The sequence below is a fragment of the Podarcis vaucheri genome (genome assembly GCF_965113315.1).
Source record: "Podarcis vaucheri genome assembly, chromosome: 4".
In the NCBI taxonomy this organism is placed as follows: Eukaryota; Metazoa; Chordata; class Lepidosauria; order Squamata; family Lacertidae; genus Podarcis; species Podarcis vaucheri.
The window spans coordinates 31,094,875-31,112,413 of NC_138762.1; the positions used below are offsets into that span (position 1 = coordinate 31,094,875).

General features: G+C 42.9%; 1 protein-coding gene across 4 annotated transcripts in view; it reads left to right on the forward strand.

Moving 5' to 3' along the window:
• Positions 1–5,644: 5,644 nt before the first annotated feature.
• CCNA1 (cyclin A1) overlaps positions 5,645–17,539 on the forward strand; it is a 33,742-nt gene continuing 21,847 nt past the window's right edge. Inside the window, exon 1 of one of the 4 annotated variants that reach the window (XM_082221584.1) lies at positions 5,645–5,771. In XM_082221584.1, coding sequence (XP_082077710.1) covers positions 5,696–5,771 — 76 coding nt within the window. In that variant the 5' untranslated portion in view covers positions 5,645–5,695. Of the gene's footprint in view, positions 5,772–16,417; positions 16,570–16,596; positions 16,796–17,539 lie in introns of those variants that run through there. The other 3 variants (XM_082221587.1, XM_082221586.1, XM_082221585.1) reach the window with 3 other exon arrangements.

Sequence of the window (17,539 nt, forward strand, 5' to 3'; positions counted from 1 at the left end):
TTCCTGTCCTTGTAAGCTGTTATGTCTTTCTTTCCCCCTGTTGTTGCTGTTATCAGTCATGCCTTAAGCAGAGTTGATACCCCATTGTTGTTCCAGAAATTTCTCTATCGCTCCACCCCGTGCTTCATTGTTTTGCAACTTTAACAACAGCTGCAAAAGCCACTCTGTCCTAGTAAATAACCTGTTGTCACCATTTTTCCTCTCAGCATGGGAAGAAGAACGGTCTGTCGAACTGCAGATGATTCAATAAAGAACCTTATCTGTTCCTTGGCAGTTCACAGACTCCTTTCATTCTTCCTTCCAACTGAAGTTACATGAGCAATTATACTTCCAATTAAGTTAAATTCCAAGTTCTCTTAGCATTGTTCAGTTCACTTCATAAATAATATAGGTCGGGGAAGAGTCAGCTCAAAGTTTCCATCGTAAACCTTTTGCAAAATAGAGCTTCCCTCCCTTTTTCCTTTTTTTTCACACACAGTTCCCTTTTGATGTTATATTCCATATTTATAATCCAATTTCTTCCATGCTCACTTGCACAAATATCATTTGAACTAATATTTAGAGGAGGGTTACCAAATCATAAATGTAGAGAAGAAAACTTTAAATAAAACTGTAGGCTCCCCTCCCCTGCCCACCGTCTTCTGCACGGAATGAAGTCTTATCACAAGTTCAAACCTTAAAGTCCTTGCAGTTGGTTTCCTCCGCAGTTGGCGATCTCATCTATTCTAGCACATGCCTGTACTTTAGTCCAATTAAGCTCTAATTAACAGGAGAGCCCCTGCAACACAGTCCCTTCCTCTTGTCTTCCCCCTGCTGCCTGTTTGACCTAATCTCCCTCCCTAATTATTCCCCCGCCCCATAGTTTTGCCACCAAAATTAGCAGCAGCAGCAGCACTGGTGCTTTCTCCCTTCCTCACTCTGAGGAAGAACCCACAAGAACCTTCCGCAGAGCAAGGCACCCTGGTTGAGGGGGCTAGAAATGTGCCTGTACTGATCAAAAATTATGTTTGATCTTAGAAAAGGTTGAAATTACTGTGAGCCAATGAGCACCCTGTGAGCTCTCTCTCAACCCAACCTATTTCACAGGGTGGTTGTGAGCATCTTGGAGGGAAGATGAGGTTGGTGGTGGTGATAGCTCAATCGGTAGAGTATGAGATTCTTGATCTCACTGGGCAAAAGATTTCTGCATTGCAGGAAGTTGAACTATGGTCCCTCCTGGTCCCTTCCAACTCTACAATTCTATGGTGGTTAATATTATTTAGAAAGAGGGGCTCATCTAACTTTGGAATTAATCTGTCAATAGCATGTGTTAGGGCTCTCATTAAAATAAGGTTCACAAACAGCTGGTCTCATGTTTACAGGGTGTTGAAATCTAAACCTTCAAGTGGTATAGAAGGGTGCGCTTGGTATAGCTTGGACGATGGGTTTTGTTAATATGCCCTAACATTGCAGAGGGCCTTCTCAGTAGTGGCGCCCACCCTGTGGAACACCCTCCCATCAGATGTCAGACAGACAAACAATTACCGTATTTTTTGCACCATAACACTCACTTTTTTCCTCCTAGAAAGTAAGGGGAAATGTCTGTGCGTGTTATGGAGGGAATGCCTACGGGTGGCATGCCTATGGATTTTCCTCCTCTAAAAACTATGTGCGTGTTATGGTCGGGTGCATGTTATAGAGCGAAAAATACGGTACTTGACTTTTAGGAGACATCTGAAGACAGCTTTGTTCAGGGAGGTTTTTAATGGTTGGTGTTTTATTGTGCTTTTAATACTTTGTTGGGAGCTGCCCAGAGTAGCTGGGGCAACCCAGTCAGATGGGCAGCACATATAGATTATTATTATAGGCAGGTATGCAGGGGGTTTGACTAGATGACCCTCGGTGTCCCTTCCAACTCTACAGTTCTATGATTCTGTTATTCTAAGTGCTGCACGTAGTGGGGAGTGTAGTTCTGATAGTGTGCTTACCATACAAACCCAAACCTCCTTTTTTAGTGGCAGGGCTTCACAGACAGCTCATTTCAATCTAGAGATGAAAACTGTTCACTCATTCACTCTGCAAGACCTGATCCAGCGTTGTCTGAACCTGGTGGCAACAACCCCTGCTGCCTTCAATGCATATAAAACCAGGCCTGAGCATTCTTGAGTTGATGACAAAATCCATAAGAGGTAAGCTCACTTCAGAGTCTAGCTAGTGTATTTGTAGTTGATTAAAATCAATAGTTGTGAAGTTTCTGGGCTGTGCGAAGTCCTTTTTGATCTTCGCAGTCCACGGAAACAAGTGTCTGTGTCGAGCTTTTCTATTATTTCACAGGAAAGAGATCAAAGTTCAGGGGCCCATCAAGAACACACACCACATGCAATTCAATCTGGTCATAACAGTCAAGGTGCCACTGCTGTCAGGGGAAGGATAAGCAAGCTCACACAGCAACAAGCAGTATAGAATATCTGTCCATTGCAAGGCTTCACATACTGTTTCATTAGAGGCTGCACCAAGGTGTTGTTTTTGAAGACAAACATTTATTGAAGACATACTCCTACTCAGTCATAAAGGGTATTATGAAAGAAACTGAAACTTCATTAAACTCACTAGGGGAGGGGGGGAGCACGTATGTTCAGTATCTTCCAGACATAGCATGTGATCAGTGGCCTCAAAGAAAGTGAAGTATTGGGGTGGGAGAGCTGAAAATAATGCCAACATATTTCACATCTGGCAACCAATGGTTTCAGGTAGTACATGGGTAGACGAGTCTAAAAAGCCTGGGACAAAATTTCGGCAATGCACTAGTAGCTATGGTGACACTGCTAGGGCCGGACATGAGGAGCAGGTCCTTGGGAGACAGGGAAAAGTAGCCTGGTTGTCATTGTGGGGCTAATGGTCTATAGCTGAGTAAGTTCAGGGACTCACAAAGCCACTTTTGTGTGTTTGACATTAGGGTGTGCCTGGACACAGTCGGCACACCCTGTACATACACCTATGATGCTGACCCTGACAACAGTCCTGCCCTCAGACCATGCTCATCAAGTTTATGCTTTCCTTATGTCCTTAGTTGTTTAGACTGTTGTCTTTTTAGTGACTGGGTAAGCAATCCACCTCCCTTCATATAGATGTTCCTGTGGCTTTCTTTCAACTGTCCTGTATTGTGAATGATGAATTATGCATTTTGCTTTGCTCTATTTTCACCAGAATTCCTTATTTGTCGGAGTAGCTTGCCTCCACTTTAGAAGATACGAGTGACACCTGTCGCCTTCGTTGTTATGCTCTGCTAGAATCACTGAGGACATATTTTGAGAGGCCTCTATGATCCTGGGATTATAAAACTAGGCCGTTGCTTCTGAAATACTTGTCCTGTTTTCGGATTCCTTCCCCCCCCCCACCATATACTCCAGTTCCTCAGGTCCCTATTAAGCCTCCAGTTCAGTTTCTCTTTAAAATAAGCTTTGCACAAGTGCTTATTTTAATTTTTGACAGGCGCAAAAAAGCAACTTTGAACTGTATTAGAAAGGTAAACTGAATTGGAAAACAATAGCCATGATCTTCCTCAGAGACTCCATTTACTTTGATGCCCCAGCACTGCAATTTGCATTTGCAAATGATTTCTCCCCATGAACATACAACTGTGTGCCGCATTTTTAATGGCAATATCAATAAGAGCCCTTAACTGTATTCCCAGCATACTTCAAACATTTTGTCATTATGCAATGTCACTGGTTGGCCAAACACATTAATATCGAGATGCACTCAATATTCTGCATGCCAGAAGTGACTTAACTTCATTAGCAGGATGTGCATTTAGTTAAGAAATTGTATTTCTCTGACAGTAATACATGTCAGGGCTTTACATAATATGCAAAAGCATATATTTGCATGCCTAATAAACACTTTGGAATACTTGCTTTGTAAAATTGACTACAACACCTAAAATGCTTAGTTCTATTTCCAGTGAAGTTAAGTAACAAATAAGGCAACTTCATGAAGAGGGCCAGCTTCACGGTCAATATTTTAGAAATTGCACAACTACTTAAAGAGGAAAAACAGATATTTTTTAAAGGTATAGTATGGAAATAATGTGGAATACATTGCTGTCACCTCTTTTGTGTTAAGGGTTTTATAGGCTTTCACAATGCAGAGTAAAACCTTGATAATTTTTGTGGCTAGGGAAACTTTCATCCCACTATGATAGGAGAATCCTGATTGGATATGTTGTCACTGTAACTTCAGGAAATATATAAGGAATGTGGATCACAAATATGCTGCAATGCCCAAGTGATTAAAGTGTTGGACAAAGGAAACCTGGATTCAAGCACCCACTCAGTCTGGGTTTATCTCTTTTCCCATAATGGAAACTGTGAATTGATTTCCCTGTCTCTCAGAAAAACGTGTAGTAGAAGCATGGACATCCAGATTTCACAAGCCCCTGTGCTATTCTTTTTCAAAGAAATAAACAAGGAAAATCATGCTTACCAGGATCTAGTACAAAAATACTAAGCAAAGGTACCATTTTAATGTCTCTGGTAAATGTTTGTTATAGACCAAAAGTGCCCGTCACTGTGTTCTGGGACACAGCTGTCTAGGAAAGCGTCTGATGAGTTGCTTTCATCTACTCAACAAATTGCATCTGGAGAGAGAGAGAAAAAAATAATTAATTCCTCTTGCTTCAGTGTTTGTTTGATGAACTCAACTACAGCAACGGAAACAAACAGACAAATATTGGGGGAAGAAAAGTATAACCACAGATCTTCATAATGGTTTTCAAAGGTCCCAAACAGCTTCTAATGAGCTTTCAAACCCAAAGGGGACTTTAAAAGAAAAAGCAGAGAACAATTGACTTCTGTCGAATCGCTTCTTGTTCTTAGTGATCACCAAAGGCAAACAAAATAAATCAAACCGCAGGTACAGTTTGAAAGATACCGACCTAATTAAATAGAAATTATGGAGAAGCCACACACAACATTTGTAATGCGCTAGCAGATGACATCAGCGTAGCAAAAGCCAGCAGTGACTGGCTGGGTTACTTTTGTTAAGGTAATGCAGGAAAGGGGGTTTCTTATTCCCTTTGGTGTTGCTGCTTTAGGGAGCCATTCTGAGGCACCACCAGAAGTGCTCCATCGGAGAACCTCAGTGATTGAGGTGGAGTGATAATATCCACTAAAGGCGTTTTTGAAATCCATTCATCTCACAAACATAAGGTGTCAACCTTCACTTTGCCTCATTCGGGGACACATTAGCATCATGATAGCCCAACACATTACTAAAGTTTTTAAAAGACACTTTAATCAGTGATGTAATCCTGGGGAATTTTTGTATCTCATAACCTATTTATGTTGCTATCTACAGGACAAGATTTCTGGCTACAGTGAACCATAATCACCTTGCCAAGACCATGTTTTAACACTAACCTAATTGTGATATGCCATCCCTTCAGGAAATAAGAATTGTGAATTGTAATCTGATCATAGAAAAGGCATTTGTATTTGTTTTTTATTATCTCATAAATGACATGAGACCTCACAGAATACCAAGGGCAAACAGTGCCGATTGTCTAGTTCACATGGATACTACAAAGCTTGGCTTGCTCAACTCCTCAGAAGCTGTGACGGTTCCTGGCTTAGTCTCTTGAGTTAAGTATCCAAAACACAGTTTGTTTCTGGTGTAGAGGGAAACCTTTTCTGCTTTTGAATATAAATGAGGGGAGATGGCTGAACTGAAGAATGGTAGCTGCACAACAAAGGGATATACCCCAAAGTTACCTGTCTCCAAAACTGCAAGAGGTAGGCAGAGGTGACTGTTGATCTGGGATTGTGCTGCTAAGCGTTTTCAGTTTTCGATATTGAAATTTGGCTTGAATTTTAAAATACCGGTAAATCAAAATTGGAGTTGATTATAAAAAAGAGCAGAAAGAACCAAATTAATCGATCAATACATATTGTCTGTTATAACAAGGGGGAAGGAGGGTTGAATGTCCTTGCAATCAATATTATTCCAAAATCTTTAGTCTTTTTTGTACCTTTTATGGTGTTATCAACTTGCTATGTTTAATATTTTTCATATTGTGTTCCCCCTCTAAAACCTCCCAAACTAACAAAAATCAACTTGGGGAATGCATGAACTTGGATTATTTTTAGGGTTGCCATATTTCAAAAAGTAAAAACCAGGACACACTGAATGTTGTGGACAAACCACAGAGTGGTTTTACAAAAATGCCCCAAAAGACTGATTTTTCTTTCCTAAGATCCAGGACAAAGTGCCCCCTTTTGGAAATCCCCCCTCCCCGACATCAATTCCACCTTTGAAATACCAGTAATGTCCAGGAAATTCTGGGCAGAGGACAGCCCTAATTATTTTGAAAGGAGGCAACCTGTGTAGCTGCAAGAACTTGAGATGCGATCCATAGAGCTGGTCCAAATTAATAACCCAGCAGCTGAGTTTTGCACTATCTGTTGTTCCTGGAAAACCTTCAAAAGCAGATGCACCTTCAGTGCATTGCAGTATTCGAATCTGGAACTCTGTATAGTTTTGTCTTAAAGGTAAAGGTAAAGGTACCCCTGCCCGAACGGGCCAGTCTTGACAGACTCTGGGGTTTGTGCGCCCATCTCACATTTATTGGCCGGGGGCCAGCGCTGTCCGGGGACACTTCCGGGTCACGTGGCCAGCGTGACAACGCTGCTCTGGCGAGCCAGAGCCGCACACGGAACGCCGTTTACCTTCCCGCTGGTAAGCGGTACCTATTTATCTACTTGCCCCCGGGGTGCTTTCGAACTGCTAGGTTGGCAGGCGCTGGGACCGAGCAGCGGGAGCGCACCCCGCCGCGGGGATTCGAACCGCCGACCTTTCGATCGGCAAGCCCTAGGCGCTGAGGCTTTAGCCCACAGCGCCACCCGCGTCCCTTATAGTTTTGTCTTAACCCACCCTAATCATTTACCAAAATCCCTGCAAGCAATTATCCCTTTCAGAACAACACTATTTGCCTTGCTGAGTATTTGTATGTAAGGCACATACTTGCAAGTGTTCTAAAAATAACACTAATTATCAGGCTTTCATGAATCAGGAAGGCACAGTCGATAAATTATTACTTGTTATAAGTTTGATTTTTTTTTATTTAAAAAAGATTTTATATATAGACCAATAAATGATGAGCTCTTTCAGAGAGTAGATTCCATTCATTCTGAGCTCTGATAAGACACTGTCTTCCTCTGCGACATCAGAGATGGTCCCAAGTAAATAATGATGGGTCAATCAATCAGGTGGATGGATGCTAAAGGACCACAACAGCTTCTTCTCTTTCAGAGACTTGATGAATGGTTGCATTCATGCCCAACCATCACTTAAATTTATAGTAGGGAATAATTTTTTCCCCTCTGGCTAGACTGACTGGCAACTCTGGTGTTTATTTTTGTGGGAAGAAAAATAGATACAGATCACCCATGTGGGGGTAATTAATAAAAGAGTGTGCTGGACACCTACCATCCAGAAATGCAGGGCAAGCAAACTCCAATAAGAAAAAGCCCCAGCAGCAGAGTTTTAAAGTCACAAAAGCAAGCAGCATGGAAATATAGGCTGTTAAACCTTTTAAATAGCCCATCCTGAGTCTCTACCAGCACTTCCTTGTTTTTAACCCTCTTGCAATGAACAGATCACAACGCTAGTAAATTCAAACACTTTACTTACAAAACTTACAAAAATGTCAGATTCATGCATTTATCTATGCAGCAGCAAGTAAACACAGGTTGAAATCCTGGGATACAAAATATAGTGAAGTAGCTCTAAGCATATGGCCTGAACTTATAGCGAGCAAGCTCAGGTACGTCCTATCTCAGTGAGTTCACATGGTGAGGAAAAAGGGCGAACAAAAGAGGAAACAAGAGATGAGGGGCCTAGGAGTCTAGGAATGCAATTCTGTGGTCTTAACCCCTTCATGCATTAACTAGCCCTAAGCTTGCTTGTTATATTGACCACAATTTCCCACAAATTTTACCAGTGACTGGGTATCTGGGTTTCACCATGTGGCCTTCCCCCCAAAAAACTCCAAACTTCTGCTTTGTATTTAAGGCAGACCAAAGGATTTATTACTATAAAGCAAAACTGGTGGAATTTATTTCACCTGCCAACAGAAGGACAACAAGGAGGGAGCCAGTCTAGCTTCTCCAGAAAGGAAGTTCCAGGGTCTGGAAGCAGCTACCAAACTTGCCTGCGAGGGTGTTTGGAGTGAGAGAAGGGCCTCCCCTGTAGATATCAAAACCCAGACAGGTTTGTATGAGGGAGTGCCGTCTTTCCGAAAGCTTGGACTGTTAAGTAGTGGGTTGACATAGCAGATGACACAGCAATTTCTCCAAAGCAGCTCTTTATTTTGTAAGCTGGAACAGCACTAAACTGAGGAGCTCAGTCAGCCTGCTTATATAGAGCTACAGAACAATTGTAACTGTTGCAACGTTCTAAAACTATCCAATCACTGAATGTCACTTTTCGATCCTTCATTTGCATAACTATCTACAGTATCCCCCTGCTGGCCCAGGGTGAGAACTTCAGTACGTAACATGGACCTAAGCCGTATAGGGCTTTAAAGGTCATAACCAGTATTTTGAATTGTGCCGAGAAACAGACCAATAGCCAGTGGAACTGTTGTAACAAGAGAGGTCATATGCTCTCTATAACCATCTCCAGTCAGCAATCTGGCTTCTTTGAGCCAGTTGAAGTTTCTGAGCACTTTTCAAAGGCAGCCCCACAGAGAGCATATTACAGGAATCCAAATAGGATGTAACTAAGGTGTTTGTCACTGTGCCAAATAAATAAATAAATAAATCCAAAGTGTTACATTTTATGGAGAAAGAACTGATGCTCAAAGTTTAATGTGCTTTGCACTCATCCAGACAAACTTGCGAATATTATTAGGATTTGATTTTTCTCAGGAAGCTTAATAGGACTCATTACATGCTTATAATTACATATACATACAAGTGCAAATTTGGATTGGGATCTTCATTAGCGGTTATTGTAAAGTTCTTCTTCTTGTTGGTTTTGATCCTTTGCCATTACTTTCAGTTCAACATAACTTTGGTTTCTTTAAAATGCTCAGGTCTCCTGTCAAAACTGCCTTTCTAAGCTTAGGTATATAAGTGTGTGCGTGTGTGTGTGTATACATGCTGCATATGTCAGTGTACATACATACACACACTGCTTAAAAATGTTTTTAATTTTCAAAACTTTATTATGCCATTAAATTAATAACAACCTAGTAAGGAAAGTAACCCCAAGTCCTGTCTCTTATTATTTTTTGTTGAGTCAAATATGGACTTTCTTTCTGTATCAGGTCAGTTTTTGTTGCAACATCTAATTCACTCTGTGGTCTCTTGAGAATGTTCTTTATTTTATGAGGTAGTGGCTGTGAACCCTGCGGGGGGGTTGCCCCCCTTCTTTTTTAGTTATTTTATTTCACACTTCTTCCTGCTTTCAAGATCTGAGATGCAGCTAGCAAAGAGAGAAGTGCTTCGTAGTGACTTGTAACTTGAAGCCAGAGGGTCAGTTTCCAATCACAAGGCTCTCAAGTTGGGACATGAATTCCATTGAATGGAGATTAATACCAGCTGTCAAAAATATGCCATAAATGAGGGCCCCAATCCCTGCAAATGTGCTTTGGTTTCACTGAACAGCACTGTGCAAGAAAAAATCCAAGTGATTTTCTTCCCGTAGTGAAAATACGAGATTTACGATACAATAGAAAGCATACCCAGAACAACTGCATATACAAAAAAAAAAGTGAAGCATTTTCATATATAAAACAATTATATTTGTAAAACCATTGTAAAATTACAACGCATATAGAATCAATTCACATCCAGCACAGATACAGATAAAAGTCTCCACTTAGGATTGCTGAAAAAGGAACGTGTTGAAAACACAATAGAAAGCATCCAATAATTGGGCTGTTGTCATTTAACCATTTTTTGTTCAGTTCATTTGTATCTCTTAGTTCAAACCCCGCCCCCCCAATTTCTCCAAGTGGCTAACCAACAACAATCAACAAAATGCCACAAAACATGGTTTTAAAAACAGTGATATTAAAGCCAGCATCAAATAACATCAGGTATTTTTTTTTTAAAAAAATACAGCTGCAGTTAAAAGAGGCCTCTCCAAAAAGTAATTTACAGAACTAAATGTTCATTCTCACATCCGAAAAAGCTAAGTTAAGGTTTATACCAGGAGTGTCCATATCTTAAGCTTGTTCGATCTACTTTGATTTCTACTAGATCTCTGAGATCCACCAACCAGAACCAGTGTAAAAAACATACACCAAGGCTGCAATCTATACAGTGGTACCTCGGGTTAAATACTTAATTCGTTCTGGAGGTCCGTTCTTAACCTGAAACTGTTCTTAGCCTGAAGCACCACTTTAGCTAATGGGGCCTCCCGTTGCCGGCGCACCGACGTAACACGATTTCTGTTCTCATCCTGAAGCAAAGTTCTTAACCCGAGGTACTATTTCTGGGTTAGCGGAGTCTGTAACCTGAAGCATCTGTAACCTGAAGCGTATGTAACCCGAGGTACCACTGTACATGCTTACCTAGAAGTACAAGACCACCAACGGATGTGCCAACTGGGACCCTTAGACTTTCAGCTTTCTTTTTTTAAAAAATAAAATAAAATATGTAAGTCTCTACCGCCCCCCCCAAAAAAAAAAGTTATGAAGCTAAATATTTAGGTACTCTTCTAAACAAATTGTGTCAGTTAGTCAGCCTGGCTGCTCCCATCTAGCCAATTAGTGAAGGTAGAGCTGTGATTGACAGATGAATTCTGTGGGTTCCTAAAGAGCTGCTGTTTTGCCATGCCCTTCAGTGCAACACACACACCCCTTTCTGGCTTATTTTGCAGTCTGTGGATTTCTGTATTTTGCCCTTCTTTCCCCCCTCCCCCTCTAACAACCAATATGTATATTTTCTGTGGCGGATTTGTCTGAGATAAGGGATTCCCTAGGAGTTATTTTGTGTTTAGCATGGCTTGCTGACTCCCAGGTAAGTGAGTGCAGGATTACAGCCTAGGCTTTCGTTTAGGTCTGGCATTGGGGCAAAGCATAGTTCCTGGGCATTTAACAGTAGTGTGGCAGGCAGAAATCCAACAGGTTGAGCATCTTCTAGTATGGATATACAGTAAGCCCACAATTTATGCACATTTAACTTGCACACATTCAGCTTTACATGCTTGGCAATTAAAAAAAAACTTTTTTTAAAAAAAGTAAGTAAACAGGTCTTGCTTCTGAGGAGATAGCAATAGGATTGCACTGTTAGAATTACAGGATTTTGAGCCCAGGAATTTGTTGTGCCAGAACTGAACTGGTACTGAACTTGTTCTTCCCTGCTTTGAACAGTGTTCAGCTAATACAACCTGACTCATGAAAGGCAAGATACCAAGCTACAGCTGACCTTGGGGCTAGAAGCTCAACGTTGTCCATCATGCCTAATAATTAACTTCCAACGGAAGATACGAAATGCTTTCTTAGTACTCTTGTAGTTGAAGGAAACTATGGTGTCTGTTCTGTGTAACACAGCTGGACGTAAAATGATCACAAAGATGAATTTCCCTTTGAGGTAATGTTCCCCTTAAGGCTTAGATGAAGGTAATTTGCTGCCAGAACTATAAACCTGTGTGCATGTGGCTGTAAAACGTTTGTCCAGAGTTGGATGTGATGCCCTGAAGTTCTATTTAAGGAGTCTGACCATATATGAAAGGTACAGTGTGGCTTCATCTAAAATAAGACATAATTTTATTTAGGAGCATATGGTAGGTGGCAGTGGAGATGTGGTGTGTGACCTGAAGAATTACAAAGTTTCTGATATGCCTGTATTTTTTATTAATATACTGTGAGGAAAGATCCAGCCCCGCCAAAGCACTTCTGTCTCATTGAGAGAGTAATGGAAGAGATTCCATGGGGTCACAAAGAGTCGGACACGACTAAACAACAACAACAAATTCTACTGAAATCAATAAGCTGCAGAAGTGCTTAACTTTGGATAGATGATGCCCTGTCCCCTGTGTGTTTTCTGTTGATTGTGAAAGTCTACAGCTGAAACAGACTATCAAAAAGTTCCTTAGAAATAAAACATCATTATTTTTGCTGGGGTTGGAAAGAGTGCAAATCTGAAGCTATCACCCTGGTAGAAACCTAGAGGTGGCATCAAGTAAACGGATTTTTGCACTCTCTATGAGTTGATTCTCTGATGTTTATTTTGTTGTTGTTGTTGTTGTTGTTGTTGTTTAGTCATTTAGTCGTGTCTGACTCTTCGTGACCCCATGGACCAGAGCACGCCAGGCACTCCTGTATTCCACTGCCTCCCGCAGTTTGGTCAGACTCATTTTAGTAGCTTCGAGAACACTGTCCAACCATCTCGTCCTCTGTTGTCCCCTTCTCCTTGTGCCCTCAATCTTTCCCAACATCAGGGTCTTTTCCAGGGAGTCTTCTCTTCTCATGAGGTGGCCATAGTATTGGAGCCTCGGCTTCAGGATCTGTCCTTCCAGTGAGCACTCAGGGCTAATTTCCTTAAGAATGGATAGGTTTGGATCTCTTGCAGTCCATGTAAAGAAAGAACAAAACCCAAACTCCAGTTTTCCTTAATAGCCATGACTCATTCTATGCTTGAAGGCTAACAAACAAGTTATGGATTAAGGTGTGCTAGAACCAAGAATGCTAATATTACATAAATATAGGATAAAAAGATAAAGGCAAAGGACCCCTGGATGGTTAAGTCCAGTCAAAGGCGACTATGGGGTTGCGGCATTCATCTCACTTCAGGCTGAGGGAGCCGGCGTTTGTCCACAGGCAGCTTTCCGGGTCATGTGGCCAGCATGACTAAACCACTTCTGGTGCAACAGGACACTGTGATGGAAGCCAGAGAGAACGGAAACGCCGTTTACCTTCCCACCACAGTGGTACCTCTTTATCTACTTGCACTGGCATGCTTTTGAAATGCTAGGTTGGCAGGAGCTGGGACAGAGTAATGGATTTGAACCACCAACCTTCCAATCAGCAAGCCCTAGAGGTTCAGTGGTAATACCCTCTTGTGAGTGTCATAGGAAACTCTCTTATACTGAACCAGATCACAGGCATTGTCTGCCCTAATTCCAGGATTTCAGGAAAGGCTTTCCCAGCCCAGCTGAAGATGCTGGAGACTGAGCCAAGGACCTTCCGAATGCAATGCAGGTCTTCCATGGCTGCGCTATGCCCCTTCCTCAGAGGAAGGTCAGTGTGGGATAGTGGCTGGTGTGTTGGACCATGGCTGAAGGGCAGGTTACCTGTCAGAGGACTTCAGTTTCCAGAACTGTAGCAAACTACAGTTCCCAGGATGCTTTGGGGGAAGCATATGCTTTAAATGTACGGTGTGATGTGAATTTCAAATCGCTGTAGGTGAATCTAGGCTGGTCACTTTCTCTTAACCCAATCGACTCTACAGGCATGGGCATAGCCAAGAAGGGGCAGCTGCCTTGCCCCCCCATCAAGTAAAACAATAGAAATACTTAAATGACCAATCACATTGGTTCTGCCCCCCAACCAAGTCCTCCCCTCCCCCACAAAAATCTTGGCTACGCCCATGTCCATGGGGTAGTTGCAAGGATAAATTGGGGATGCGTGAAAGCCAGGTCCTTTCTGAATTCCTTGGAGGAAGTACAGGATAAACAGAGAATTTTTAAAATCTTCACCCCCTGCTCGATTTAAGTGCTGCCTCTTGCTAGCAATTTCTCAGCATTTACAAGGCCTTGTTTCCACAGGAAATGCATCAAAAACAGGATGAACTGTCCTGTGCTACGCTGTTCAGTTCTTTGCAAAGAACACCAAGGACTCAGCTGTACAGCTGCAAATAAAACGTTTTAAGTGCAATGTGCAATGTGGATAGCGATGGTGAGCCTTATGGAAAATTCAATGTATTTTTAAAAACACTTTTTAAAAAAAAGCATTTTCAGAACTTTTTTTTCAAAATGTGTGTAGATTCCACCCAAGTGGGTCTTTGGAGAAATGGCTCTTGGGCCAAGTTGTGTTTGAAGGAGCACTTTCACTCTGTTTACATGTGTCGCTGTTTCTCTCTCTATTCTGCTTCTACATCCACATGTACTGTACTCCCAACAGCCACCAGCAATGGGAAATAGCAGAAAGCCAGGATCACACCAAAGCCAAAATCCTACGTGAAGAAGCACAAGCACGACTGAACCTGTCTGAGAACACATCCCACTGAATATAAATAAGACTGACACCTGAGTAAATCTATAGAATTGGGCAGTATGGCTGCAATCTTATGCATACTTACATGGGAGTAAGCCTCATTAAGGACAGTAGAACTCTGTGTGATACAAATAACAATCTTGCTGAAGCTTGTGTGAAATCTATTTGGCAGATGAGTGAAGAAATCCCAGCTAAAATCCTGCCTCACTCAGAAACTCCACTCTCTGGGGTTGCATTTTCACTACACACTTACTTGGGAGCAAGTCCCACTGAATTCAATGGGGCTTACTTCTGAGTAGGCATGCACAAGGTTGTGCTGTAAGTCACAGTGTGTTAATCCCCCCCCCAAGCTCATTGGAGAGAGTGAAATACGAAAGTGATACAAACAGCATAGGGTTAATACAACAGTCCTACCTTTCAGGCTTGTTGTAGCAATTTCTGAGATAATGACTGCAAAGTGTTTTGAACACATAAAGCACTTGCAAGTCCTCCTTGGAAGCCAAAAGGCAAAGTAGAAATCATTTTAAACATAGAATCAAATGAAAGCTTAGCAGTATTATTGCTGCAGAAGCAAACAAACACAGGTGCCTATACCAAGGTCTCTGGAGATAGGAGTGTCAATGGTACAAAGCATCTTTCTTCAAGCACTCCTGAGGTTGCATTATGTGCTTCCCTAAAATGAAAACAGGGGTGCGGGTTGTGCTGTGGGTTAAACCACAGAGCCTAGGACTTGCTGATCAGAAGGTCGGCGGTTCAAATCCCCACGACGGGGTGAGCTCCCGTTGCTCAGTCCCTGCTCCAGCCAACCTAGCAGTTCGAAAGCATGTCAAAGTGCAAGTAGATAAATAGGTACTGCTCCAGGAGGAAGGTAAACGGCGTTTCCTTGCGCTGCTCTGGTTCACCAGAAGCAGCTTAGTCATACTGGCCATATGACCTGGAAGCTGTACGGCGGCTCCCTCAGCCAATAAAGCGAGATGAGCGCTGCAACCCCCGAGTCGGTCACAACTGGACCTAATGGACAGGGGTCCCTTTACCTAAAATGAAAACAACTCAGAAAAATCCTGAACAGGAAGAGAAGCTTAAGTATCTGTAGCTCGGATGAGATACCTGCATTTTTTTTACTCTAAAAAGTATCCCTCCCTCCCCCCGTTTTTTGAAGGAATCTCATAGACTGAGTTTGGCACTACACATCTGCTGTTATTGCAGCTCTCCATCCTTCAAACCACAAAAAACTGGCACAAAACATTAATTACGAAGAGCAGCCCTGATGATCTCAAGCAGGGAGTCTTGAACAGCCTCTCAAACACACAGAGGGAAACCAAGGAAGGAGAATAATTAGATCCTCAAGACTTGGCTTTATTCGTTTTTTCCTTTAACTAACAGATAAATGGCAAAGCAGTACTGCTCTCAGATTTACATCTGGCATCAAGTCACAGTTTGAAATATTTGCTATAAAGCCTCTTGAGGATCTTTAGCAGTTTTCTTATGAGAGTGATAGGAATAAAGAGAGGAATGAGCAAGTTAATATTTACAAACATTCTGTTGTTTTGCAGTCTGTGTGTGCATTTTTATTTATTTATTAGTGGTTTTGCAAACCCCCAGGGTTACCCAAGCTTTCCAGTTGGGCTGCTTCCCGTTTCTGCTGGCACTCAATACCTGACCTCAGAATTCAAAGTCAAAATGCTCACATTGCTGGGATCTTCTTAAAAAAGGTGCCTTCTATCAGCAACAGAAGAGCTACCAGGAGCATGCAACCCTGTCAAGTTGTGGTCCTTCATCATGGATGGGTAGAATCTCTAAAATGTTTCGCCTCGCACATTATATAGGAATGATTGGGTATTAACCACACAACCTGAGAGGCGCTTTTCGTTTTAAAGTGCAAGACTGTGTACCTGACCTGACCTGACCTGGGCCAGATTTAGGTTTGATGAGGCCCTAAGCTACTAAAGGTAATGGGGCCCTTTGTTTGTCCAGCTGTCCTTTGTCAACAACAAATTGTTGCTTTTTTTGTATTGAATATATGCTAATCTATGGACCTAACAGGTATCTGAAGCCATTTGCACATAACAAAATATGTATTTTTTAGACATGTACATGCATTTTTTTTCCTTTAATTTTTTTTTATGGGTGGGCCTCAAGGGAATGGGGCCCTAAGCTATAGCTTGTTAAGTTTGTACGTAAATCCGGCATTGACCTCCGCAGCGCACCAAGGCAAAGGCAGGAAAACGGGCGGGGAGAGAGAGATCCGGCTTCCTCCTCTCGCCCGCAAGATCTCCGGTTGCCACGGGAGCAGCCTGCCGCTTGCGGGCGAGCGCGGTGCCAGCGCCAACTGGCCGCTACTCCCAACAGTCGCGGGCGGCTTGAAAGTAAGCAGCGCGCACGCCGAGGCGCACCCGGAGGGGCGGCGGGACGGCGGTCTCCACTGATTGGCCGCCGCCTATATAGGCTCGGCAAGCGGCGCCCGGGAGCCACTTCGAGTCCTTGCCCACTAGTCCCCACCTGCGCTGCGCCGGGAAGGAGCAGGGCGCCCCCTTCAGGCACCAAGGAAGAACCGCCCGCGTCAGCCTCCGCTCTGCGGGTGGGGAAAGGCAGGTGGGCAAAGGCGCGGCGAGGGTCCGCGGGGGTCCCCGGGCAGAGTTTAGGGAGGCGCTGCCAGGGTGGCTGGGTGGGTTGGTAGCGTTCCTGCGGGTGTCTTTGTAGACCGGGCTTAGTTTCGGGGAGGGTCGGAGCGCTCACTGCACAGGTGCCTTGGGGCAATCACTGGAAACGGAGGACTAGAAACTTGGGACGTTGCCTTTGGTCCATGTAGCTGAACATAGTCCATATTTCCAGCATTTCAGATAAGGGAGTGTTCCTTCCCAGTCCTACCTGGAGGTGCCTGGGATGGAACCGAACCAGCACTCTCAGAGCGCATGCTCTACTCCTGAGCCACAGCTCTTACCTCATTTAGTGATTCCCAAGTAGACCCCTCTGCAGTTATTGCCTCCAGCAGCCTCTGTAATTTGTAATTGGCGCTGCCTGCAGGCGGGCTGAGATGGGCCTAGGTCACTTGCTGCAGGGTTGTGTGACCACAATGCTATTATAGCTCTCTATGGGAGCACCTGCCACAGGACCATCAGAAAAGGAGCTCGGTTTTTTTAGAAAATGATGCTGCAGAGTAGAAGGCTGTTTGTGTTTTGAATAATAATAAAAAACTTGCTCTGTAATATCCCTTAATAGTTATCAAATCCGAGAACAGGCTTGTGTAAACTTAGTAAAGGTAAAAAAAATGGTAAAGGATCCCTGGATGGTTAAGTCTGGTACCACAGTCCTATGTTATATTTGGAAGTAAGTTTC